This window comes from Citrus sinensis, chromosome 2 (assembly GCF_022201045.2).
Source record: "Citrus sinensis cultivar Valencia sweet orange chromosome 2, DVS_A1.0, whole genome shotgun sequence".
NCBI lineage: Eukaryota > Viridiplantae > Streptophyta > Magnoliopsida > Sapindales > Rutaceae > Citrus > Citrus sinensis.
The window spans coordinates 2530222-2557104 of record NC_068557.1 but is presented as its reverse complement, the minus strand read 5'-3'; the positions used below and the strand labels follow the sequence as shown (position 1 = coordinate 2557104).

At 32.4% G+C, this 26883-nt stretch overlaps 3 protein-coding genes across 6 annotated transcripts; 1 reads left to right on the top strand and 2 right to left on the bottom strand.

Moving 5' to 3' along the window:
* The first annotated feature begins 95 nt into the window (after positions 1-95).
* Positions 96-1897, top strand: LOC102616058 (UPF0481 protein At3g47200). The gene is made up of 2 exons (XM_006467133.4): positions 96-264; positions 402-1897. The coding sequence occupies exons 1-2, from the start codon at positions 250-252 to the stop codon at positions 1713-1715; spliced, it is 1329 nt and encodes a 442-aa protein (XP_006467196.1). The 5' UTR covers positions 96-249; the 3' UTR covers positions 1716-1897.
* Positions 1898-19065: 17168 nt separating this feature from the next.
* LOC102616339 (putative UPF0481 protein At3g02645) lies at positions 19066-22675 on the bottom strand. 4 transcript variants are annotated; one of them, XM_006467134.4, is made up of 3 exons: positions 22537-22675; positions 21087-22403; positions 19066-20534 (listed from the first exon to the last, which is right to left on the bottom strand). In XM_006467134.4, exon 3 carries the CDS (start codon positions 20521-20523, stop codon positions 19231-19233), a length of 1293 nt encoding a protein of 430 aa, XP_006467197.2. In that variant the 5' UTR covers positions 20524-20534; positions 21087-22403; positions 22537-22675; the 3' UTR covers positions 19066-19230. The 4 variants fall into 4 exon arrangements, with proteins under 4 accessions (XP_006467197.2, XP_052289094.1, XP_052289097.1 ...); XM_052433134.1 differs by having other exon boundaries at positions 19066-21942; positions 22133-22403; XM_052433137.1 differs by having other exon boundaries at positions 19066-21494; positions 22133-22403.
* On the bottom strand, positions 21116-22387 carry LOC107174222 (UPF0481 protein At3g47200-like). The gene has a single exon (XM_015526223.1). It carries the CDS (start codon positions 22385-22387, stop codon positions 21116-21118), a length of 1272 nt encoding a protein of 423 aa, XP_015381709.1.
* Positions 22676-26883: the final 4208 nt, after the last annotated feature.

Genomic DNA, 26883 nt, shown 5'->3' with positions numbered 1-26883 from the left:
CATCTAAACATTGGGGGTGTCTGTGTTCTTTTCCCTATAATAATTTCTTTTATAAGTACATGAATTTAACTAGGTCATTAACCATTCCTAACACTTGGTAGCTTTTGGTACACTGAAAAATAGAAAATAAAAAGGCACGGATATGTAGTAAAATACCAAATGTTATAGTCTCTCGCAAAACTTAGAGAAAATCAACTTACCCATCATATATATGTAGCAAAATCTGAAGGCAAATGTTGACTTGCACGCATGAATTCGTTGCAGGCAAGTGTTGTCCATGTGGCTTCAATGAAACTTGGTTTTTCTGTTGTTAAATTAACTAGATACATCGTTTCAGTTATTTCTTTTTATGTCGCATTGGAAATTACATGTTTTATATATTAATTTTGTTGCTACTGCAGCCACCAAGCCACAGAAATATGGACATCAATAAGGACCACGCAGCAATTGATATCAAGTTAGCGGAGACTTTGAGCAAGAAGTTCAAGACCCTGCATTATCCCTCATCCAAAGAGTGCTGCATCTACAGAGTTCCTCAGTCCCAACGGTGCTTAAATCCAAGTGACTACACCCCGCATATTGTTTCAATCGGCCCGCTTCATCATGGTAACGAAGAGCTAAAAGCCATGGAAGATAATAAACTAAGATACTTGCATCACTTTCTCCAACGAACCAAGGTAAGCATGCCAGAATTCGTTGCGTCCATAAGGAAAAAGGAAGCGAGATTGCGCAATTGTTATGCGGAAACCATTGATATTGAAAGTGACGAGTTTGTGGCCATGATTTTAGTGGATGCCGTCTTCCTCATTGAGTTGTTTCTGAGAAAATATAAGGGTGATTTCAGAACTGATGATGATCCCTTATTTGGTGAGTCAGAGTTGAGTTTCCTGGGCATTCAAATGCGATTTGACTTGTATTTGGAGGAAAATCAGCTTCCGTTATTCATTCTCAATGAGTTGTTTGATCTAGCCAAAATTGCTACCTATGGTGACATCTACTCGGAGATTTCCCTCATAACTATCATCCGTTTTTTCTTCTCCAAGGACTCTTCCTTTCTTCCGATTGGTGATACGAATTTGATAGATACCCACTTTTCCAAAGCCAAACATTTTCTTGATCTTATAATACTCTGTCTTCGGCCATCATCCCAGTCACGTGACAAACGGCGATTCAATTATCAAAACATACCCGGGATAAAGGAACTTCATCAAGCTGGCGTCCAGTTTGACTCAGGGCGAGGTAGATCACAAAGTCGACTTCACATCACTTTCGAAAATGGGAGGCTGATAATTCCATCTTTCACAGCATTTGGAGGCCGGACAGAGCGTCTGTACAGAAACATTCTAACTTTCGAGAATATGCAAGGCTATCCCCGATATTTTAATGACTATGTTGCACTCCTATGTTTCCTTATCCGCACTCCGAAAGATGCCGATTTACTCATTCAAAATGGAATCATTGGGCTGGGAGACAGTGAAAGAATGTCAAGTGTTCTCCAAAGCCTTAAAAAAAGTTGTATAATGGGTTCTGATTTCCAATATGCCAATGTCGTTACAGATTTACTTCACTACTGCAAATTAGAGTGGCATGGTTGGACGGCAACCTTGAAGCAGAATTATTTCAACACTCCATGGGCATCTATCTCCGTAATTGCTGGCGTTATTCTCCTAATACTCACCGTCGTACAAACAGTTTGCGCTCTCATCGCATTGTAGGTTGATTTATGCAATTTTCATATTATATGTTTTTTCAGAACGGTTAATTTAATTTGCATGTATACTGCCGGTTTTTCTGTTTTGTGTACCTCAATCACAGAATAAGAGAGATAATCATATAGGTGTGATTGATATAAATTAGTTTGTATGATATATCTTATTATAACAATTTTTTTTTTTTACTTCTTTTTGGTAGGTTTATTACTATTATTATTAGGGAGTTTCTAAGTTACATTTAATGTAATATGCACAATTCATCTCAACCACATAAATTATGGGTCTCATAATTTTATGTGGTTGAGATAAATTTTGTAAGTTACATTAAATGTAACTTAGCACTTATCTTATTATTATTTTATTTCTTCCCAATAGGGTAGGCTGACTTGTCGGTGATGATACTGATTTGGTTTGCCACTTCAATAAAGTGCCCTTCCTCAAAAAAAATCGTCAGGATTATCAATTCATTAAAAAACATCAAGAAAGAAATATGTACCGTTTTAAATACGTCTGTTGTTTGTATTGTTTCTCGCTGGTCAATTTTTGCTGGTCCAATTACAGTCCGCATACATTGTTCTCACGTTCAATCATATTGATTTACTTTCTTGTGCATGAACCACACGCCATTGACTTGTACTGCATATTAACTGTTGATATAGAAGGTCATTTTATACATTTAAAAAAAAAATCTTTTTATTTTCTAACTTCGCTTTTTTATTTTAAAAGAAACCGCGTAACCTTAGAGCCTGTCTCTGTCTCAATTAATGTATTGGCCTTTTATGTCTCAATTCCAACCATGGCGAGCCCACAGTTGATTTGGGTGGATTTTCACCGCTAACAAAAAAGTCCCCTTTGAAATTAATGATTGTCCATTAATATTAATTTGATAAAGAAGTGATGTGTTACCCTCAATGTATTCTATTCTATTATATTATCCCTGCTTTTCATTAATTTTATTAATTTTCAAAATTATATATTTTTCCCTCTCTCTCGAGCATCACCGTAACCACCACCACCACCCCTTTTCACACCTCAAGTCCATCCTCATCGTCACTCCATTGTTTAAAAAAAACGAGAAAAGAGCCTTGAAAATACCCACAAAAAGTTCCAGATTTGTCTCCATTATTTAGAGTTTGCAATCAATTTACTTAGCACAAATTAAAATTTATTTACATTTCTCAAATTCATGGCTTCCAGAGCCCAACTTGCTTTGATTTTGCTTCTGATTATTTTGTTTAAATATTATGTTTAGATGCTTTGCATTCTTGCATCAGTAATTATGGGGTTTCTCGTTGGCTTGCCATTGGTGCACTTCTTGCTTCTTAGGCGAGGGAGTTTTTAATTAAAATACTCTTCACAACCACAATTAGAAGTGCAGCGAATGAGCAAACTGTGATAGTTATGCAACGACTCAGGAAACGTGAACACTGGTATAACATTCGTGGGGTTAATCTCTGAACAGTTTGACCAAGTAAAAGAATTAGAGAAAAAGGTAATTTTGAAAATGAGTAGGGTAAATTAAGAATTGAGACTGAAGAGATGAATTTAAAGGATCAAATATCAATACTCTATTTGATATTTAATTTTATTATTTTTTAAAAAGTGATGATATTTCCTCCTTCATCCATCTCACCAACCTCTCTTTCTCAATTAACTCCATTAAAAAAATATTAAATAATTATTATCTCTCAATATACCCCATATCATACCCAATATATCTTTGAATTACAAGTAAGCTTGTTTGATCCTCCATGAGGTGGCAGTGGTGCATTTGCTGCTACTTGTGTCGGAAGTATTGGGGTAGCTATGGGCCCACACCCATGGGCTCCAGATTAATCCGGTCGTCTCCTAAAAAGTTTTAAAATTAAAAACAAATCCATTTTAGGAATGAGTGGCACTATTGGCACTCCTCAATAATCCTATCAAAACCCCAATTTTGTTTTTCCAATTTTAACCATGCAGGAAATTACATTAAAAGACCTCTAATGAAACTCCTGCAAGGAGCCTGCACAATTCAAGTTTGAATTCAGATACAAAACTTCTCTTCTCTGCACCCATTCCAAATAACGAAGAAAAAACTTAAATAATAAACAGTCGATTATATATGTTCACAAATTCTTATTATTATTTTCTGACTTATGGCAAGATTATAAATTGTTCAGTCAAATTTGATGAGTCAATTTCTAATATTTGTGAACTCATCTCTCTCTTTAAAAGCTCTCTAAATCCTCACGTCTCATATTATTTATGCTTTTATCTGTATTTAATGCTTTATTGATGCATGCAATTGAATTGAAGCAGCCAAGAAAATTTTCCATTTCAAGCATTGTAGAATAAGAAAGTTGTATGAAAGAGAAATCTTCTCACAACAAAGATATCACCCTTCTACTTCTAGATGGAAGTCTCTTATTTTGCCAAAATTTCTCCACTCCTCCATATATTAGAAAATATAATTTCCTATATAAACTATATTATATATTTTACGAAAATTTCTTCTATTGTCTTCTTATTTCTCAAATCCCTCTTTTGTGATGTAAATTTAGGTTTTAAAATAGATTACAAGACCCAGTCCTTTACATAGACTTTTTCATATTTTTTTTCCATAGTGAACAAGGGTGTTAAGGGAACTGAAGGTGGTGTTAAAAGAGGAATAGTCAATTTTGAAATGATTAAATGGGGTATATTTAGGGAAGGGGCTGTAAGAGAATTATTGAGGGGTGACAATAGCACCACTCTTTAGGAATAAGCTCAAACTCTAAATATATTTCGAGTTTGAGTTTAAAGATTTTATCAGGCTCCTGAATCCGAACTCGAGATATGTTTTTTTAATTTTAAAATTAAAATATATTTAAGTCCTCCCAACTAAAAATGTTTAATTTAATCAATTAATAAAAAATTTAAAAATGTTAATTTTTTGGAAGAAACTAATTATGACAATCTCAGTACCATACTTGAATTGTTTTAGTCTTAGTTGGCATTTTTTTTTTAACTTAATGACTTAAAGTGACTTAACTTAATTGATTAAGTTAACTAGAGGTGTTTGTTTTTATAACTTAATGAAATTTTTTAGATAATTTTGACTTAATAAAATAAGCCAATTTTTTTGACTTTTTACTTAATGGAGAAATTTGAATTAAGTCAATTACTTACTAATGTCAAAAATATTCATGTTTTATAATTTATTTTTCATACTCACCCATAGACATTTACTCCACATAAAAATATCTATATTTTTTCTTTCTTATATTATATATGATAAAATTTAAAATTTATGATATTTTATATATTAAAATTCTAAAATAATTATGTATTCACTTAAATATAGTTTTATTTATAAATGTTAAAATATTGTGGTATTTAATATATTATTTATTTAACATTCAAATTTAATAAGGATACAAATGTAAAAATACATTTTTTCAGTTTTTTCAGTTGAAAAAAAATAACTTAATACTTATTTTTCGAGATTCAGACAAAAAAATAAACATATTATTCATATTCAGACATTTAGATCTATTCAGAATTTAGACTAATTCAGGTCTATTCATATTTCAGACAAAAAAACAAACGCCACCTTACTCTCCCTCTTTCTTCATGTATTTACTCAAACTTTTTTTATTTGTATTCCTTTAATTTTTTTTTTTACATTCATCGTTATTATCAACAGACTGAGACAAGCTCTTTAACAGATTTCAGCAATATTTGTTTCACAATCAAATATTTGTCGTCTCAACAGCAACCATTTGAGAAGCGCCTTTTTTTGGGGGGGGGGGGTCTATCTTTTCCAATAATATATAAGACATCCAGTGATTATCTTGGTGAGTTTTCTACTTGAAAACAACTAATTTATGATTTTGTTGGTGCAGCACTTAAATATGTGCAATTGAAACCTATAATCTGAGAATTTTCATAAATTTGCCACGCTAGGGCTCCTTAAATTTTGCAATAGTAGTAGGGCGACAAGTAAACTTACATTTGGAAGCATTTTCTGATTTTTGTTCACTGTTTAAGGGCTAGTGTAAAAATGTACAATCAAATATGAAGTTTTAACATTACCAACATAGAATACTAGCTTACACAAGTTTTTTGAGTCATGAGAGAGAATGTGAGAGGGTCTTTCAAATGTTTGTCATCCTGGTCTAATTCCTCTTTAGAGGTCAGGATTGATCATAAATACTTCTTGCTGGAAACCTTAGATAATTCAAATTTAGATGTCTTGAAGATTATGGAGTGTAATAGACAAAGGAAGTTTGTGCTGAAGCTTGAGATTGGTTGTACATTGTGGCTGAGTAGGTGTTTATATGAGGCTCATTATGATAGCCATGTTTATAAGTTTTTTAGAATGTTTAGAGGGAGCTTTTATCAAGTTTGGGTTGAGAAATTTAGCAATTCCTTTAGAAGTTTCCTATGGATTTCTTATAATGAGTCTGGGTTTGTAAGGTCCATTTTAGTTCCTCAAGGAAGAAAAGTAGAAGGTTAAAAGATTTTGGCAGAGGTAGTAGATAAGCTGAGTCGGGGTGATTATGGCAAATCTATTAACAAAAGTGCAGGGCATAGAAGAGATAATCTAAAAGCATGGTCAAATAGGCTTATCAAATCAGAAGAATTGAAGGCTTTTGCTTTTGGTTAAGGCAACAAATATTCAGAACAACTTGTACATGGAAGTTGCCGTGTGCTTTAGGGAGCAGATTAAGGACCCTTGGTGGAAGATCCAAAAGAGTTTGAGTATGATGGTGAATTTAAAGATTGTTCTTAAACCTTATCAGTCTGATAAAGCCATCTTCTTTTGTTAATGTCAGAGGGGTATATAAGAATAAAGTTGGAAAAATGGAGCACGTTTATTAATCCAAGAGAAGATAGATTATTATTATTATAGGGAGGATGGTTGGACATTGAAGGACTTACTTTTCATTTATGGAAACAAGAAGTCTTTGAGAAAATTGGTCAGCAATATGGAGGGCTGGTTACGGTTAATAGACAAACAAAAAGCCTTGCTTATCTTAGAGAGGCTAGGATCAAAGTTAAGAAGGGTGAGCATGGTTTTATTCCAACATTTTTTGATGTTGAAGAAAATGGGTCCAAGTGGAAAGTCAAGCTATGAGTAATTAGAAAAAGAAAAGACAATTCATATCTATCCTCCAGTGATGGCAAGGTTGAAGAAGGCAAGAAAATTGTGGATTCCTACACGTGGCAACAAGGAAAAGCAAAGTGCATATAGTGTAAGTGAAATTAGAGATGAGTATAAAGTTCCTTTTGTACAATTATCCTCTAACAAAGTGGATAAAGCTGGGAAATCCACTGGTTCTGATCCGTGTCAGAATTTTCAATTTTTGAAATGCTTAAAGGTGATTGAAAAAGATAAAAGGCATGGGTTTGAGTTGGGTATTGAGGCCAAAACTCATATGAATTGCAATCAACCTAAGAGAATACAAAGTGGGCCTGACAAGGTTAGTTATCAAAACTTTTTAAAGCTCATCTCTATTCTCTATAATCCTAGGACTCAAGAGCAAGAATTCATTTTTTTAAAACATCCATCTTCCTAAAAAAGCTGGGCTAGCCCAAATAGACAAATTGTTTTTTAACCTTTTTAGAGTTAAACCCTAAAATTCCAATCCGAGAGAAGATGGATTATCCAATAACATTAAATCTAAAAAGCCTTGTCTTCAATTTTCCGATTAAGACAAGGATGACATGAAAATTGAATAAAAAATCATGGACTATGACTCAACAGACACAAAAATTGCCGATGGGGTTAGTTCTAAGAGTGAATTTTATAGGGTCAATTTGACAAAGAGAACATAAATGGCCAGATGTCTAATGATTTTAATGTTCTTGAGGTGAATGACTCTATGGAGGAGGATGCTGAGGGTAGAGTTAATGACATTGAAAATCACTTGTATGCGTATTCAAGTAATAAGAATGGTCTGAATCAGAACAAGATGGATCACTGAGGTTGGCTGAAAAGCAACAAGAAGTTGTGGAAGATCACAATTATCGAAATGAGCTAATTGCCTTATTTTCTGATAACAGTGACATGCTTTTTATATCCTGCAGAGGAAAAGAATCTTGTAATACTCAAGATCAACCACTGAAAAATCACTTTCGCAATGAAAGTGAAATGATTGTTTTAGAAAAAGGAAACCAAGAGGCTAGTGTTGGGAATAGAGTTCCTGAGCAAGATGATTCTAAAGATTTTTATAATAAAGACTTGTGGTGAAATTTTCAGTCCTTCTTGGAGGAGATGAATTTGTCATTGGTTCTTATGAAAAAGGGAAGAAGTAAAGGTAGTAAATTCTGGAGGAGTAAGAAAACTATAGGGGTTAAAGAGCTGTGTAATTTACAGTCTAGTATAAATTACGAGAAGTGTATTAAGAACGAGGGTGGGAAGGGAGTTTTAGATATTTTATGAAGATTTTGTCTTAGATTGTAAAGGAGTTAAAGAATGTTAGAAAAAGAGGGATGATAAAAGATATTTTGAAGAAAATAGGGTTAGACATTGTAGTGATTCAATAAACCAAGAAGGAAAATTTTGATAGGAAAGATGTAGCTAGTATTTAGAGTTCTAAATTTAAAGAGTGGGTTTCTTTGCCTTCTTTGGGGAGGTCAAGAGGCATGGTTGTGGTTTGGAATACAAAAATAGTGGAAGTGTCGGATTGTCTTATGGGGGATTTTTTATTATCTGTTAAAATTAAAAAAGGCAATGGTGTTGATTGTTGGTTTTCTGGAATTTATGGTCCTTAATGGCTTTTTAGGAGCAATTGGATGGCCTTTATGGTATATGTAGTCCTAATTGGTGTATCAGTGGAGATTTTAATGTGATTAGATTTCCTTTTAAGAAATCAAATAGGGGTAGAGAGACTAATAGTATGAAGATGTTCAATGAGTTCATTAGAAAAGCTGAATTGACAGATCCAGAGTTAATTAATACCTCTCTTACTTGGTCAAATTTAAAGGAAGAGGTTGTGTGTTGTAGGCTGGACAAATTTTTGTTTTCCAGTGGTTGTGAGGGGCTATTTCCTTCTTTTATGCAAGAGGCTTTAGTGAGAGCAACTTCAGATCATTGGCCAATTTTAATGTACTCAAATTTCATAAAATAGGGTCCTGTGCCTTCTAGATTTGAAAATGTATGGTTGTTGCATCATACTTTCAGGAATAGCTTTAAAAATTGGTAGGAAGAAGCTCAAGTTTATGGATGGGAAGGATACAAATTTATGAAAAAGCTTGATTTGTTAAAACAGTGTATCAAGGCGTGGAATAAAGAGATTTGGGGAATGTGAAGAAGGAAAAACAAAGACTGCATACTAGGCTTCTGGAATTAAAATCAATGGAGAGGGAAGGGAAGTTGAACGGGGAAAGGCGGAGGGAGATATGTGAAACCAAACAACAGTTGGAATACATAGTTTTTAAAGAAGAGGTTATATGAAGACAAAAGGCTAAAGTTCATTGGGCTAAAGAGGGGGACTGTAATTCAAAAATTTTCCACCAGATTATGAAAGGAAGATTAGGCAAAAACACTATCAATAGTTTGGAGATTGATGATGGTTCCATTGTGGAAGATGAGGCTGCCATTGAGAATAAATTTTAGAATTTTTCCAGCAACTTTATGCAAAAGAGCATATTGTAAGGCATGTAATTGAAGGGTTACAATGATGTCCTATTTCAGTTGACAAGGCATCTTGGTTAGAGAGGCCTTTTGAGAATGAGGAAATTAAGATGGCTATTCAGAATTATTGTAATGATAAGTCTCCTAGTCCTGATGGGTTTTTGTTGGCGGTGTATCAAGACTGTTGGGATGTTATTAAACAAGACTTACTAGCAATATTTAAGGAATTCTACAAACCTAGTGTTGTGAACCCTTCTACTAATTCTACATTTATTTGCCTTATTCCAAAAAAGAATGAGCCTTTAAAATTGAGTGAGTTCAGACCCATAAATTTAGTGACAAGTCTTTATAAGATCATTTCTAAAATCCTTTCTCTTAGACTGAAAGAGGTGTTAAGATAGACCATTTCTTACTCTCAAGGCGCTTTTGTGAGGGATAGACAGATTTTTGATGTAGTTTTAGTCGCTAATGAAGTTGTGGAGGAGTATAGAAAGTGTAAAAGATCTGGTCTTGTCTTCAAAATTGACTTTGAGAAAGTTTATAATCACGTTGATTGAGACTTTTTAGATTTTGTGTTGGAAGCTAAGGGTTTTAGGCAAAAGTGGAGAAGTTGGATGAGGGGCTACTTAAATTCTGTTAGTTTCTCCATTTTACTGAATGGTACACCTAGAGGTAAAATTCATGCTTCTAGAGGTCTTCGATAAGGGGACCCTCTCTCTACTTTCCTATTCACAATTGTGGTTGATATTCTCAGTAGATTAATGGACAAGACTCAAGAGTTCGGGCTGGTTGAGGGGTTCTCAATTGGTAAAGATAAAATTTTAGTTTCTCATCTCCAATTTACTGATGACACAATTTTCTTCAACCCTGAAATTTCATAATCTTCCCAAAGTTGTGGATTTCTTTTATGCAATTTTTGGCTTGAAAATTCATTTGAGGAAGAGTTCAATTGTAGGCATAAATTTCCAGGATCAGAAGTTAATTGATTTGGCTTCTTCAGTTGGGTGCGAGATAGGGAATTGGCCTCTAAACTGCTTAGGATTACCTCTTAAGGGGAACCTTAAGAATGCCGATTTCTGGGCTCTAGTCTTGGAGAAAATTGAGAGGAGATTGGATGGGTGGAAGAAAGCTTGTCTTTCCAAATGAAGGAGACTAACTCTTATCCAATTTGTTCTATCTAGCCTTCCTACTTATTTTATGTCTTTATTTTAAATTCTTGTGTCAGTGGCTAAAATGATAGAAAAGGCAATGAGGGATTTTTGTGGGAAGGCATGGCGGAGGCAAAAAAGATCATTTGGTCTGCTGGAGGGTGGTTTCTCAACCACAATCCAAGGGAGGACTAGGGTTAGGAAATATTATTAACAGAAATAAGGTCTTTCTTGGGAAGTGGTTATGGAGGTTTCCTTTAGAAGTTAATTCTCTTTGGTATAGTGTTATAAAAAGTAAGTATAGGTTGCATAAAAATGGTTGGAATGTAGCTGATGTTGCTAAAGGGAGTAGTAGATGTCTTTGGGTGTTTATTTCAAAAGCAAAAACATATTTTTTTTTATCTAATATTAAGCTGTTGGTTGGTAATGGCCAGAGAGTTAGATTTTGGGAGGATTGTTGGATTAAAGAAGTTGCTTTCTGTGATCTTTTTCCTCGACTATATAGGCTTTCTCAAGGTCATGAATGCTCTATAGTCAATATGTGTAAGTACTCTATTATGCAGTGGAGTTGAGATTTTAACTTCATTAGAAACTTGAATGATAGAGAATATGAACAATGTGCTAAAATGCTCAGGATCCGATAAGGAGTTTTTCTTAATAATCTAAAAGAGGATAAGAGAGTTTGGAATTTGGATAAATAAGGATATTTCTTTACGAAATCTTACTTTTTTAACCTCATAGATAACCCTGAGGCCTCCCTTATTTTCTCCTTCTTACCAGATTTGGAAAGTTAAAGTCCCTACCAAGGTGAAGATGATGGTTTGGTCTGTTGCTCATAGAAAAATCAACACAAATGACATGGTTCAAAGAAGGAGACCCAATATGGCTTTATTTCTATATTGGTGTGTCGTTTGTAAAAATGCTTCAGAGAATGTTGATCATCTATTTCCACAACGCACTCATGCTCAATTTTTGTGATTTAACTTGTATAAGACCTTTAATCTAAGCTGGTCAGCCCCTGTATCATGTTACTCCCTCTAATTAGTAAATTTTTCTTGTTTAAGAGGGACAAAAAAAAGCAAGGGTTCTATGGGACTGTGCAGTCTTAACTATTTTTTGGGTTATATGAAATGAAAAAAACCAAAGAATCTTTGATAATAATGCTGGGGAAGATCCTTCACACCTATGGGACAAAGTCAAGTTCTGGGCTTCCCTCTGGTCATTTATAACTACTGAATTCAAAGACATCTCTTTCTTTTTTTATTTTGCTTAATTGGGAAGCTTTTATATCTTAACAGGGATGCACTCTTAGTGAGCTAGTGTTTTTGAGTTTTGGGATATTTTATCTTTGTAGTTTCTAAGTGTTCTGTTTATATTGGGACTTCTCGATTTTTTTTTTGTGGATTTGTAATCCTCCTAATCTTTGTACAAATTTCCTATAGTTTTATTTAATCTTTGTTTCTTAGCCAAAAAAAAAAAAAAAATGAAGGTTAGTTCATGATTAGTTTGATATATGATCGAAATGGACTAAATTCATATTAATTCATGATGGCATTTCTAATTAAATATTGTCATAATTTTGGATACTTTTATAATTTTTATGGGGAAAAAAGGAGAATCGTGTCTTTGTTTTAATCCCCGCTCCCATTCAGGGATTATTGGGATATCCTCAAACTATCTTCAATTAAATTTTTTTAGGTATGGGGAGGTTCAAAGATTGCTTCCAGTTCGGGAATCATGATCCCCATCTTGAACCCGCCCCATTTCCATCCCTTGGGGCAGCCGTAGCCGTCGTGATTTGGGGAAGAATTTAGTGCCCGGTTGCAGATTTTCAAAACTTGTTTCTTTTCCCCAAATTTCGCTCTATAAGCCTGAAACTATGAAGAATTTTGTGGAATGGTCGGTTGACCAGTTGGGTTGATGGGAAATCTCAGACGTTTCTTCAGGCTATGCAAATAATGAAATAAACAATTAAAGAGAATTGGGAGCTTAAATTAAAGGTTTATAAGAGCCTCGCATTTAGCCGGGAAAAAAAATGGCGTGCTTATTGTATACGTGCAAAACATATATTCCTAGATAGCAGTCAAACAATTATATATCTCTTCAGAGGATCGACCGTATGATAATAATTTTCACATGTGCTTTTCTTCTATTATGTGCAATTAGAATTTTAATCTTAAAACAGGATTTTACACTATATTTATCATTTTTAGTAATATCCCACATGAGTCCTAACATATTCGGTAGTTAATGTATGAGTCAGCCCGTAAGAGCTTCCATTTTAACCGGGTACTGACCGGCCCTGCATGCAGTCATTTTACCTGATCTCGTAAAATTTAGGGGAAATTATTAATAATAATAAGAGTGGTGATATTTGGCCATTTATCTAATCAGGCCCCAAGTAATTAATTTTACGTTAATCCTGATTTTGCCCTTATTTAGGTAACTAGTACTCTGGACAAATTCGGTTGGCCCAGAATACATTTTATATACTGAAAGACCGTAAAGCCAAAAGAATTAGCCTTAAATTATGGCATAAACTTGTGTTAAGAGATTAACTTTTGGTGAAAACCATCACCTAATTTTAGTAATATTCATGTTATACTATTAAGAATCAATAATCGAATATGTAAAAGTATGCCTAAATCTATAATGACTAATGTTGTTTCTAGGGTGGTGCAGTTTGCCATTTAGATCAACACATTTTCTTAGAAAATCCTTTAACTTTTTATCTGCACTCTATTTGATGATAGGACGTCAGAAAAGAATAGAACGGTAAGTGTAATCTAGAGACCAAAACTACGTATATAAATAACTTTCTAATTATATTTTGGTATTTTTATTTTAGCTTAACATAAAATTGAAAATACCCTTAAATCTCTACACATTAAAAACTCACAACCTATCAGATACATTAAAGATAAAATTACCAAAAATATTAATAGATCAATTTTAATTAAACTTAATCTTATATGATTGTTCGCGATATATAATTATTCATATATAAGCCTAAGGTTGGATTAAGGATCCAACAACTTGTCCTACATTATGAATTTGTTGAAGGCTTAAATTATGTCTTCAATTAGGTTTATTTTAATATATAAGGTCAAACAATGTCAATATATATGTTTTAATTTGCTTTCTAAATGAACCAAATACTAATTTATTAGAGATGTCCTTAATTAGATTTACTTGTTATGGGTATGCAGTTCGAACGAGTACCCATAATAAATAGGCATTGTTTTTATTTATTTATTTATTTTTATTAGCTCGCATGATCAGATGTTATAAAGATTGAACCTAACATTAGATTACGTGGATACCTTATGCGTCACAGTGTTAATTTTGAAATGCACATTTGTGCATTTACTTTAGATTACATTTCATGATATTAATTTAGATGCAACACTCCAGATAATGCAAGGTCTTGAACTTCCCACTAAACGAATCTTCTAACTTCTCGCTACAACCCACATTCGATTGCTTACTGCAGTAGTAACAAAACTAATGAAACTGTCTTTAGCAAACAACAGAGGGATCAAGATGCATTTCCGGACTGGTTAAAGGAAAAAAAAAAGGAATGATAAATCAGAAGCATACAATGTTAGCAAGAATTAGTAAACTTACAATTGCAGCGTTGGTAATTGGTAGGCTGTACGATCAGAAATACACTTATATGGGACGGATATATCAAGTTATCCTACACCCATCCGATAAAATTTTGACATACAGGTATTTTTATTTTTTGAGTTCTCTAATCATGATAAAGTGATCGGTTGGTCTCACGGACACGTTTTTCACGAGCAAACCAGATCAAGCAATAGATAGATTGGGTAACAATTTCTGGGCGTGTGTGTGTGTGTGAATATGGTGTAATTTATACTAATCTACAAATATGACTATGATTGTCGGTCAAACACTTCAAGGATAACGAAAAATTAAAGTTATGCATATTGTAATTTAACCGCTTCGTTTCGGTGAATTTCCATTACGATTAGAATAAAAAAATAAAAATTAAATCTTACTTATATCATTTAAAGGGATAAAATTGTGGTGCAACTGTAGTACCGTGTCATAGTTGCATCCAACCGTTGGATTCCCACTTATTTAAGTGGACTCCACTCATTTGAGTGGATCCAACGACTGGTGCAACTGTGACACGGTATCAAGTTACACTGAAACCTGACCCCATTTAAAGATATATATAATACAAGATATTTAAAGGGAAGATGTTATCCTTCCACCACTTAAAAAAAAGTCCCACGTCAGCAAAACCCATTTAATATCGACAAGTGTTTCTTGGACTTGACTAGCTTACAGAATCTGTACGCTACAGACTGCAGCATCAGCCGTTGGATGTGGAGTGAGAAATTAAACAATGCAAAATAAGGTGGTGAGATGTTTGTTACAGAAACTGTACCATAGACAGGTCCGTGTTTCTTTATTATTATTAGAGTTGGACTATTGGCACCCCTCCTCATAAAACTCCCATTTTATTTATTTTCATTTTATTTTCAAAAATATCCTTTTTTTTAGATACACTTTTTTAAGTTCTTAATTTTCATTTGATTTTTTTTATTGTTAAAACTCAAAGTATTATTATGCTATTTTTTAATTATTTTCAATTTTATAATTAATCTACACACAAATTAAAAGGTTATATGGGTGATAAGTTTTTTAGTGTTAATCATTGGCTGAAATAACACATATTTTAAATTATAATTTCAAAGTAATTTTAAGTATAAAAATATTTAATCGATAAGAAATCAAAAGAGAACAATAGATTATTCTAAATTTGTACAATTTATTTTAGTTAAATAGGAAGTAACATATAGAATTTTTTTTTAAAAAAAAATGATTGATTATGAATTAAGTAATTTGCTAGAAAAAAATGTATATATGTTTAATTTTTAATTATCCTTAATTATAATTTTATTTAAAGTGGAGTTTTGTAAGAAAAATGTATTATTATTCATCTTATCGTTTTACGAGACCAAAGGGGGCCTTTACCAGGCTAAAATCCAATGTCGGAGGGCCCAGGACCTACCTGCCTAACCTGCCTAATTTGTTGTTGCTTAAATAGGATTAAAGTATAAATTTTTAATGACCATTTAGGATGACGAAACCTGGAGACAAAATTTTGGACAATCAGACTACAGTACTTCGGGTATATTAATTTTTATATTACCTCAAGTATTTACTGAGGTTCGATTTTATAACTTGAGTATTAAGAAGAATATTTTTTATTATTAAAATTAGACCGTCTATTAATACCTTACATCACGTTTTTTGTTACATATTTCAAATGTTATGTTTTATTTTTAATATTTTTGTTACATATAATTAATTTTAAGAGAATCAGAAAATGTCATCCGTAACTTAAAGACGGGTAACAAAAGCTTAGAAAATACAACATAAAGTTTAATGCAACTTTGGATTTGCCCAAAACAATGATCGCTGCAGTTTTGGGGGAAAAAAATATGAGTAATGATACAGCCACAAACTCTTGTACAAACTTATTTTGTACAAACTGACGTGGCATTAATTCATTGGTTGAATGAAAATATAAATTAATAAAAACAAATCATGTGAGCCAAGTGATATTTAATTCAACCAATCTTATCATGCCACATCAGTTTGTATAAAATAAGTTTGTACAAGAGTTTGTGGCTGTATCATTACTCAAAAAATATTATTACGAGTAATAAACATGTGTCTTTGAGTACATCCTTAGGCTTATTACGTGGCTACATACTGATCTGCTACGTGGCCCCGAGTTAATCTTTAATTTATTAGTCGAATTTGTCTTGGTTGTTGGAGTTTCTTTATTCCATTTGAATAGAATAAGTCTTCCTAATTAATTCTGAGGAATTGACGTTGTACTGGTTCTATATATTTGAAGGGCGTGGCTACTGTACAGGTGTATGTGTGATACAAGGGTAGATGCCGACCGTTGGATTCAATAATTTGGATTGAATTTATTATTAAGTGAAATAAAAATTTGAGAAGACTGAAAACTTGAATATCCGGGCACCTGTAAAATCTGCAACAATAAATCAGAAATTACTAGTATTAAACATGTAAACTACCACCAATAAACACATTATTTGAATTATATTTTGTATTGGAGAATAGAGAAAATTACATTAAAGAGCCAGTTAGTATTTATTATAATTATTAGTATTTTATTAAAATTAACTTTTATGAAATAGCTATAACAAAACTCATTACAAATTACACAGAAAATAATTATCACATTCGATACTCAAAATATTGTCAATATGATACCAACACAACATGCACGAACAATACATTTATGTGATTGATATAACATTATTGATTTTGTGATTTTTTTTTTTCTTAAAATGCTCACTTCGGGTACTCTCACACATAGTAAGATTGATAAAAATATTGTATAAACTTATCTTGTACAAACTGATGTGTCATTAATTCATTGGTTGAATGAAAATATAAAATAATAGAAATAAATCATGTGGGCCAAGAGATATTTAATTCAACCAATGAATTAACGCCACATCAATTTGTACAAAATAAGTTTGTACAAGAGTTTGTGGCTATATCATTACTCATTGTTATAAGTGCATTGTTAATATTACTCTAACTATTAAATATATAATGATATTTTATACCAAATACATTTATAATACTCATAAGGGTAATGCTAAATTTACAATATTAATTATTTCCCAACTGTAGCATTTTAAGTGTCACTTATTAATTTGTTTGCACGATTAGAAAAATGATATTCATTGACACATGAGTTACACTACAGTGAAGAATTAACGTAAGTAATTTTTACGTAAAATTAATTGTCAACGATAAATAAAGTATTAAATTCTCAAACACGAAAATTATTCATTGCACTCATGAAAACTATTACCAACGAACATAAAATTTTTAACCTAATGTCCTAATCTATTGACCTGAAACTTTAACCATTAGACAAAAAACTTGTACCAGGAAACCTAAAATATTTTCATTCATACTTGAAATCTAAAGTATTTAATGCGCATCTGAAACCCAGGGCCAAGAACCTGAAACTTTACTCATTAAACAATCAACATATGCCACTGAACATGAAACTAATGTAACATGAAACTTTCAACCATTAACCTGAAATTGCTAGCATTTAACTTGAAATGTGAAGCTAATGCTAATATGAAATTTAAGACCATTAAATTAAAATTACAATCAATAAACTTAAAATTATTGAGCATTCAATGAAAGTATTACCATTTAACCTAAAAACTCCACTTGACATGAAATTAATGCTAACATGAAGCTTAAGACCGTTAAATTAAAATTGTAATAATTTAACATGAAGTCATTGACTATTACATGAAAACATAACGGTTGAACATGAAAACTCTATTATTACACATGAAACCAATGCTAACCTAAAAATTATTGAGGATTCAATGAAAGTATTACTATTTAACCTAAAAACTCTACTTGAACATGAAATTAATGCTAACATGAAACCTAAGACCATTAATTTAAAATTGTAATCATTAAACTTGAAATTAATATGCATTACTTGAATCATTTTTACCGAACTTGAAAACTCTACTATCAACATGAGACTGATGTTAACATGAAACTTAGGACCATTAATTTAAAATTATAATTATTAAACTTGAAACTATCTAATGCATATGCAAATCTAGAACCACACCTTGAAATCCTTAGCAATAATTCTACATTTCATTGATCAAACAAGAAATTAATACTAACTTTAAACATTTGACCATTTACTTGAAATATTAGCTATCAATTTGAAACCTCAAAGCATTAAATATGGAGACATTTAATGCACATTTGGAACCTTGATCATTAAACATGAAATTACACCATTAAATATGAAACTTCCTTGAAACTTTTAATCATTAGCTTGTAATTATTACCGTTAAACCTAAAATCATTAAGCGATAATTTGAAATCGTTTAATAATCATATAACATCTAGTATAGGCAGTATGAAATCACGAGCATTAAACCAAAAACCACTATCATAAAACATGAAACCGATTTTTATTCACGTATATATTTTTATATTGATTATTTAAATATTACTTAATTTTTCATTTTTTAATTTAACTATACACACACACATACACACACATATATAAAATTTATATTATTATTTTATTATTTTAAAGCACAATGAGTTGCAAAAACCGGTTGTCGCCACTTTTATTTATTCTTTGATTATTCACATGCAAAATAAATTTATCTTTTTATTAATGCATTGGACGGAGCAAGAAGACTTATTAAAAATAAAAAAAAGTCAGTACAGTCAATCAGGGGATACAACGAACTTTACTCTATAAAATAAAAGGAAAACTACAACAGAGAAATAAGAATTGATTGAAAAACCGTTGAGAGCAAACAAAACTAGAATTAAAAAGATTCTGAAACTATTTATCTGGAGCTAATCCATTTCCAGAGTAATTAAAGATACAAAAGAATTGCTTTGTGTATGGTCTGCAATGCGTATGTACAAGAACAAACCATTTTATATGATGAACAAAACCAAGTTCTAAAACAAATAAGATTTCGTTAAAGTCAAAATATTTGGCACAATTACAGATCTAAAGTCATAATCAAATAATCACAAGTACAAAATCAACCACTCTTATTTTTTAACACTGTGATTGAGCTAAACAAAAAAGAAATGCTGGGATATTAAATGTATGAAATCCGTCCGAAAACATACAATTTGAAAAATCGTAGAAATTAACCTATTCCTACAATGCGATGATGGAACAAACTGTTTGCACAATGGTAAGTAGGAGGAGGACAACAGCCGCAATGACAGAGATAGATGCCCATGGTGTGTTGAAATAATTTTGCTTCAAGTTTGCCTTCCACTTGTGCAAAGGGTATCTGCAATAGTCCTTTAGATCTTGAACAAGAACCGAATACTCAAAATCATCAGCATATAATATAGCCTGTTTGTCAATATTGCGTAGAAAATTTGACACTGCTTGACTATCCCCTGTCCAATTATCAATAACTCCATTTTCAACAAGCTTGTCCGCATCTTTTGCAGTGACAACGAGGTTCCTCATCATTATAATATAGTCATTTATATAGCTGTTATCACAATGCACCGTCTCGAAAGCAAGAAGATTTCGGAACAAACTTTCGGTGGTTTCATATATTGTCAATAATGGAATTTCCAAAATCCCTTTATTGAATGTGATGTTGAGAAGATTTTTGCCTGATCCCAACTGAAACTTGACTCCAGCTTGGTGAAGTTCCGTCACATTAGGTATGTTTTGAGGTTTGACTGTATTTTCTTCTTCATCATCATCATCATCCGACTCACCGGACGGCTCAATACAGAGTCTAAGCAAATCAAGCATATGCTCAGCTTTCGAGAAGTGTTGCTCTAAAATATTCTCCTCTATCAAGAGATCATCAGCAGCCAAGTCCCTGATCAGACTTATAATCAATTTAATCAAGGAAACTTTCTCGAATTGTTCATCACACGTTGCGGTTTTCGCTAGATTGAACAAGTCGTTTAAAATGAAAAAAGGAAGCTGATTTTCTAGCGAGCACAAGTCATTGTCTATATCTATATATGGCTTTTCAAATATACAATCATCAGCAGTTACCAAATCACGATTAGAAAATCTGAGGAGGTGCTCAATCATGAAGATGGAATCAACTAAAATCACTGTAACAATTTCATCACTTGTAAGTTCAATGTGTTTTGAATAACAGCTGCGCAATTTAGCTTCTTTATCCTTTACAAGAGTAAGAAACTCCTCCATACTTACCTTGGTTCGTTTAAGAAAATGCTTGAGGTTTCTTCTTTTATGCTCTTCCATTTCTTTTAACTCTTCCTTACCATGATGAAGCGGGCCGATAGAAATCACTTGTGGAGTAAAATCACTTTCATTTAGACACCGCGTTTGTTGGGGAACTCTATATATGCAACACTCCTCGGATAAGGATTGCACGGTCTCCAAGTTTTCTCTCAAAGAAGCTGCTAATCTTTTTACATCAATTGATGCATGCTCGCAGTTAGCCATCTTCTACCAAACTAAACAAAATCACAACAATAACTTATTAGAAAACATGCTCAAATAAAACTATCACAAGCAAACAAGAATGAAGAAGATTAAGAGAACTCCCATACCTTGAATCCGTGATCGATTTAATCTTCCTCTTTGAATTTATCTATAGAAATTTTTATTTTTTAATTCTTTTGGGTTCAATCAAATGTTACCAAGTGTTTGGAATAGTTTATGACAAAATTAAATCTATCCACTTATAAAAGAAATTATTATATAGATAGAGGTAGTTAAATCTGATCCTGACTTGTATGTAATCTTTATTTTCTCTTGAGCATTTTTTATTTATTAAATAAAGACATAATTGAGTTTAATTTACTTCTCCCAAGTCTTTCTTTATACTACAAATGAAAAAAGTTGCTTTCTTGTAAAATTGAATAATTTTGTTTCCTGTCATTTGTTCAAGCAAGCAACACGTTAGCAACTAGATCCTAGAATAGGCCAAAACCAGTACAAATTAAAATCATTAATCAAGTCTAGTCACACAATTTGAAAAGTCAAGTGACACGTAAACAATATACCTATGTTTTTATTCATGAATCAGATTAACCTACAACGCGATGATAGCACAAACTGTTTGTGCAATGGTGAGAAGAAGGAGAATAACAGCTGCAATGACAGAGATAGACGCCCATGGAGTGTTGAAATAATTTTGCTTCAAATTTGCCTTCCACTCATGACAAGGTATTTTGCAATAGGCATGTAGATCTGCAGTAAGACCAGAGTACTGGAAATTTTTATTATGCTCGCAGTCTGGGATAAGGCTCTGAAAAGTTGTTAAAAATCTTCCAGTTTTTCCCAATCCAATAATTTCATTCTGCATGAGGAACTCCGCATCCTTCTGAGTGTCGACGAGGAAACTCATAATTGTAACATAGTCATTAAGGTAGCGAGTATGGCCATGCAAAATCTCGAAAGCTATAAGATTCCTGAAAAGACACTCCGTGGAATCATACACTGTCAGAAATGGAATCTCCAAAATTCCGTTATTGAAAGTAATGTCAAGTAGATTTTTGCTTGACGCAGACTTAAACTTGACTCCAGCTTGGTGAAGTTCCTTTGAGCTAGGAATGCGTTGCTTTTTTAATGCACTTTGGACGCGCGGTTGGGATGGTTGGAGATACAGGTTTAGTAGATCAAGAAAATGTTTTGCTCTTGGAAAGTGGGTTTGGAACATATTCTCCCCTATGGGGAGACGTAGCTCAAAAAGATTTAGTAGGGGCTTGCAGATAATAGTGATCAATGAAAGCCCCTCATAGCAGTCACCATATGTTGCCGTTTTGGCAAGATTAAACAAGTCACTGAGGATGAACAGTGGAATCTGATTTTCTAGCAGCAATAAGTCAAGTCTGATGTGCTTAAACAGCCATGGTTTTCCTAATATTCGATCATCATTAGTTATGAAATCATGCTTACCAATTCTGAGAAAGTACTCGATGAGAAAGATAGCATCCACTAATATGATTGCTGTGAACTCATCACTTTCAAGATTAATGGTTTCTGCATAACAATTGCGCAATTCTACTTCCTTTTCCTTAATTAATGAAAGGAAACGTGCCATGTGTACCTTAGTTCGTTGAAGAAAATGTTCCATGTATCTTATTTTATGCTCTTCCATGGCTTCTAACTCTGGGTTACCATGGTGAAGCGGGCCAATTGAAACCATCTGTGGGGTGTAATGGCTTGGATGAACACGCCGCTTGGGGGGAGGAACTCTGTAGATGCAACACTTTTCGGATAAGGGATGCAAGGTCTTGAACTTCCCACTCAAAGAATCTGCTAACTTCTCCATATCAATAGATGCATGCTCCATGTTTTCCATTTTCTATTGCTTGTTGCTGTGTAGGTGTTTAGCAACAAAGTTAATGAGAACAACTTCCAGAAACTTGCTTATTTGCTTAAAGATATAAAAGATCAAGTACTAATCAGAAACTTACATGTACAAGAAATCAGGATGAAATGAAAACTTACACTGCTGTGTCTGTAGTTTACCACTGTCGACTGTATCTCATTTTTCGATGTGGGTGTTTGGCTAGGAAGAAGATGTGATTTTCTCTGGAAAATTAGAGGTGTGATTCCAAGAGAGAAGGGTCATATACGAATTACGGGAGCGCCTAAGTTACGATCAATGTACCTTACGTTTTTTGTTTTATTCTTCTTGGTAAATTTCATTTGAGTCCCTTGATGTTTCTTTATTTTCTATAATTGAGGGAGTATTTGTCTCCTTCCATCTCTTCTACACCTATTTTTTATCCTTTCCAGAGTTGTATTTATTTCTTTTAATAACAACAAGTGGTTATCAAACTCATATAGATCTATGAATTCAGAATATATTTCTGGTCCTAAATTTATTAAACCTATTCTTTCTTGCTCTAATAAATCTATTTTTTGATTTATTAAATTTATATATGTACTTACTATATTTTCCCATCCTAAATGCATATGTTCCGCACTGTTTATTAATTCCTGTATTGTATTAACTGCTTGGTTCATAATGTTTCAGTTTTATACCAATATATTAAAAATTGTATAAATTTATCAATAAATTTCATTTTCTTTTCTATCAATATTTCTCCTCCTGTGGTATTTATATTCCTTTCTATAAGTTCTTCAGTTAATTCAATTTCTATATTTCTTATATTATTTTTATCAGTTTTTAAAGCTTTTACCAAATTCTTTATTTCTTCTTTATTATATACCTTTAATGTATACAAACTATTAACTATTGACTGTATTGGGTCCATAATTTTGTTCTTATGGCTCTGATACCATCTTGCACTGTGTGCTAAAAAAAAAACTAAAAAAGGTAAAAACAAACCAAAAAGGTAACGAACGAAAATATAAACAATAGAAAAATAAAATAATAGAATAAAGAATTATAGAAAATTAAAAAATATAAAACAATAAACAATATTGTTAAAAATCTTTATTTTATAAGGTATACATATCAATACTATTACTATTATTTCTTACATATAAGGTAATAACTTGTTCTCCTTATATTACCCTAGGTATATTATTCAGAAGAGTAGGAAAATAAAAATCATAATAATTATTATTAGTTTCTAAAATATATGCAGGATTATTGGTCATATTATAAAATAATTTGATCTGTATAAAGTATATATTATTATTTATTATACTAAAATAGTATCTAATTTCCCTTTGAGTATCTATATTTACAAAATATCTTGATTACAGGTACGTGGCTTGTTATCCCAAAGTGCAGAGGATACTAACGCCCAATAGGGATCGTCTATCCAATTTACGTCATGGGTTGCTTGCCGATATACCTTACAATCAGTTTATTTGTTTTATTTTACTAAATTCCTATATTTCAAGTTCTTCGTTATCCGAATTTTCTACGTAATTTATATATGATGGTCCGATTTCTCGACTTTCATGTTCTATATATGCTAAAGCTATGTCAATTCCTTGCTCTATTGTTAACATAATTATATTATGTTTTAAATTATCTATTTCGATATGGTTTATAATTTTTCTTTTTATTTCTTTTGGTAAATTAAGAGTATATACTGCTTGTAGATCTTCTGTTCTAACTAGCTCTTTTTTACTTAAAAGATATGAACTTTGTTTAAAAGATCCTAAGTTAAAGTCTATTATCATCATATAGTCATTATATGTTATTCTAGTGGTAGAGTTTATCATATATTCTTTAGAATTCCCAAGTAAAATATCGTTATTCATGTTTTAAATTAGCTCTTCCTCCATAAATCTCCTCATCTTCAATCATCAACAAACTTCCACCAAAAGATAAGGTTTGAGAATTATTACCTGAGTTGCTCTTATTTCTTTGCCTTTCGATCCTCTTCCAGTGACCTGCAGCCTGGTTGTCCTTATTCCCTCAACAGCCTCCTTGCCTTAACGGGATCAGCGGACTCGAGCGGCCTTACTGTATGGATTTTGATCGTTGTGCTTGGAAACTTTGAACAAATTTAGGTTTCTCTTTCCTTTCTTAGGTGTTGTTTTGTTTATGATTTCTGATGGTTTGATTCTGGATTCTAAGTTGAAAAGTTGTTTAGTTATTCATTTTTTAGAGAGTTTTTTGGAAGAGATTTCGTGATTCAAGCTCTGAGAGCCTTTTTTCTTTTTTCTTTTATTTATATCTAAAAAGATTACATTCTTGCCTTCTTATGTTTGGGCCTTTTACATTATTCCCTATGCTTTATTACATTATTGCCCTTTTATAATTGGGCTTCTTACGTCACTGCTGACGTTACATATCACTCATTTGGCTTCTTACGCCACTGCTGACGTTACATATCACTTATTTTTAATTTTAGCATCTTTCTTTTTGCTGTCTGCTTTATCTTGTCGGGCATCCTCTTTATGTTGTCTGCCTTATCTTGTCGGGCATCCTCTTTATGTTGTCTGCCTTATCTTGTCGGGCATCCTCTTTATGTTGTCTGCCACTTCCATGAGTTGATAAGCTTGATCCATTGTTTTACTGCTACTGGGGAAACGCATAGTGCTTATTTCATTGATGAAATCTAATAACAGGTTTGATGGTGTATGACTGTCTTCAGAGGTTATGAGAATATAGTTCTGAAATTTGATGATGGTTCTGAAATTTCTTTTGTATAGATCCTTGGCTATGCTCCATATGGCTTTTATTCCTCTGACTCTTCGTGTTCTGATCCAATGCTCATTTATGTGTGGAACATTTGTGTAGTCTGTCCCAACTTCGACCTTGAAATTCTTAGTGAGATGACCTATAGAGATCATATAAAAGGCTTGATATTCTACGTTCTGATAGTATTCTGGACTTATGGTGTAGAATTTTAGATATATGGGTCTTTTTTGGGCGAACCTTGATACTTCTTTTATTAATAAGTCATCAAGGCTGGCTATTTCCTGAAGATTTATATCTGGATAGACTAGATCTAAATACCCGTATTTTGCTATCTTTCCAACAAGGAGTGGGTCTGCTCCTTTTGTAGCAATCATTCTTGGATACATATTTTTTCCTGGTGCTTTGAAAATTGTATTTTTGTGGGAACAAGTGGAGTACACCCATGTGGAGAATTGTTTATATTCTTCTTCTTTTGGATTCAGGGGTTTCTCCTCTTCTTCTGTATAAGGATTGTTTATTTCTATGAACTTTTTTGGAGGTTCTGATTTTGGAGACTGGACTTCTATAGATATGACTTTATTAGGAACTGGGTCAGAGATTGGTTTATCTTCTCTGAAGGGTCCACTACTGCTTCCGATATTTATTGGGTTAATGTTTATTGGGCTCGTGTTTATAGAGAGAGCTTTTGTTAGGTCGTCTATGTATGACTCTAACAAATTTACTCCTTTTTCATGAGCCTCGGAAGCTTCTTTTAAATAGTTTATTGCATCAATTATATCAGATGCTTCTGTTTTGAGCCTTTGTACCTCAGCTTCTATTTTCCCGATAATTCTATTAACTTCGGGATTCATTCTCCAAATTCTATGTTCCTGCTTAGGAAATCTGCAAGAAAATTGTTAATTCCTTTTATATGGACAATTTTAAAATTATAATATGACAGATAAACTTGCCATCTATGCAATCTTCTATACTGGGGTTCATTTGGTAAAATCCTATTAATAAGAGCGTTTACCTGAGAATTATCAATTTGTACAGTAAATTATTTTTGGAGTAAAAATAATGAGAATTTTTTAATCCCTTTGTATATTGCAAGGAGTTCTTTTTCATGTACAGGATAATTAACCTGAGCTTGGTTAAACGTTCCACTAGTGTATTGACAAATTTCATTTATATCTGTTTTAAGTATTGCTCCCCAATATAAGTCAGACGCATCTGTTTGTATTACTAATCTATCTTTTTCATCTGGTAGTCTTAAAGTCGGAAGGTTTTTACATTCTTCTTTTAAATTTTTTACAGTTTCTGTATGTTCCTCATTCCATCCCCTAGTATTATTTTTTCTTAATAATTTTTGGAGTATATTTCTCTTTTTTGATAGGTCTTTTATAAATCCTTCTGCATAATTTAAACATCCCAAGAATTTTTGTATTTGTTGTTTATTTTCTAATTTATCTGGAAACTCAATTATTTTTCTTCCTATATGGCTCTGGAGTTTGATTCCTTGTTTGTCAAGTATCATTCCTAAAAATTCTATTTTCTTATGCTCTATTACTGCTTTTTTACTAGACAGTACTATCCCTTCTCTAATACATGTATTAGCAAATTCTTTCAAATGGTGTCTATGTTCTTCTATTGTTTCTGAAGCTATCAATATATCATCAACATAGACTATAATGTAATTGTAGTCTTTAAATATTTTATCCATCCTACTTTGAAAAATTTGTGGA

Excerpts from the sequence above, each read along its gene's own strand:
- LOC102616339 (XM_025094611.2), bottom strand. The coding sequence starts at position 20,523 with ATGGCTAACTGCGAGCATGCATCAATTGATGTAAAAAGATTAGCAGCT.
- LOC107174222 (XM_015526223.1), bottom strand. The coding sequence starts at position 22,387 with ATGGAAAACATGGAGCATGCATCTATTGATATGGAGAAGTTAGCAGAT.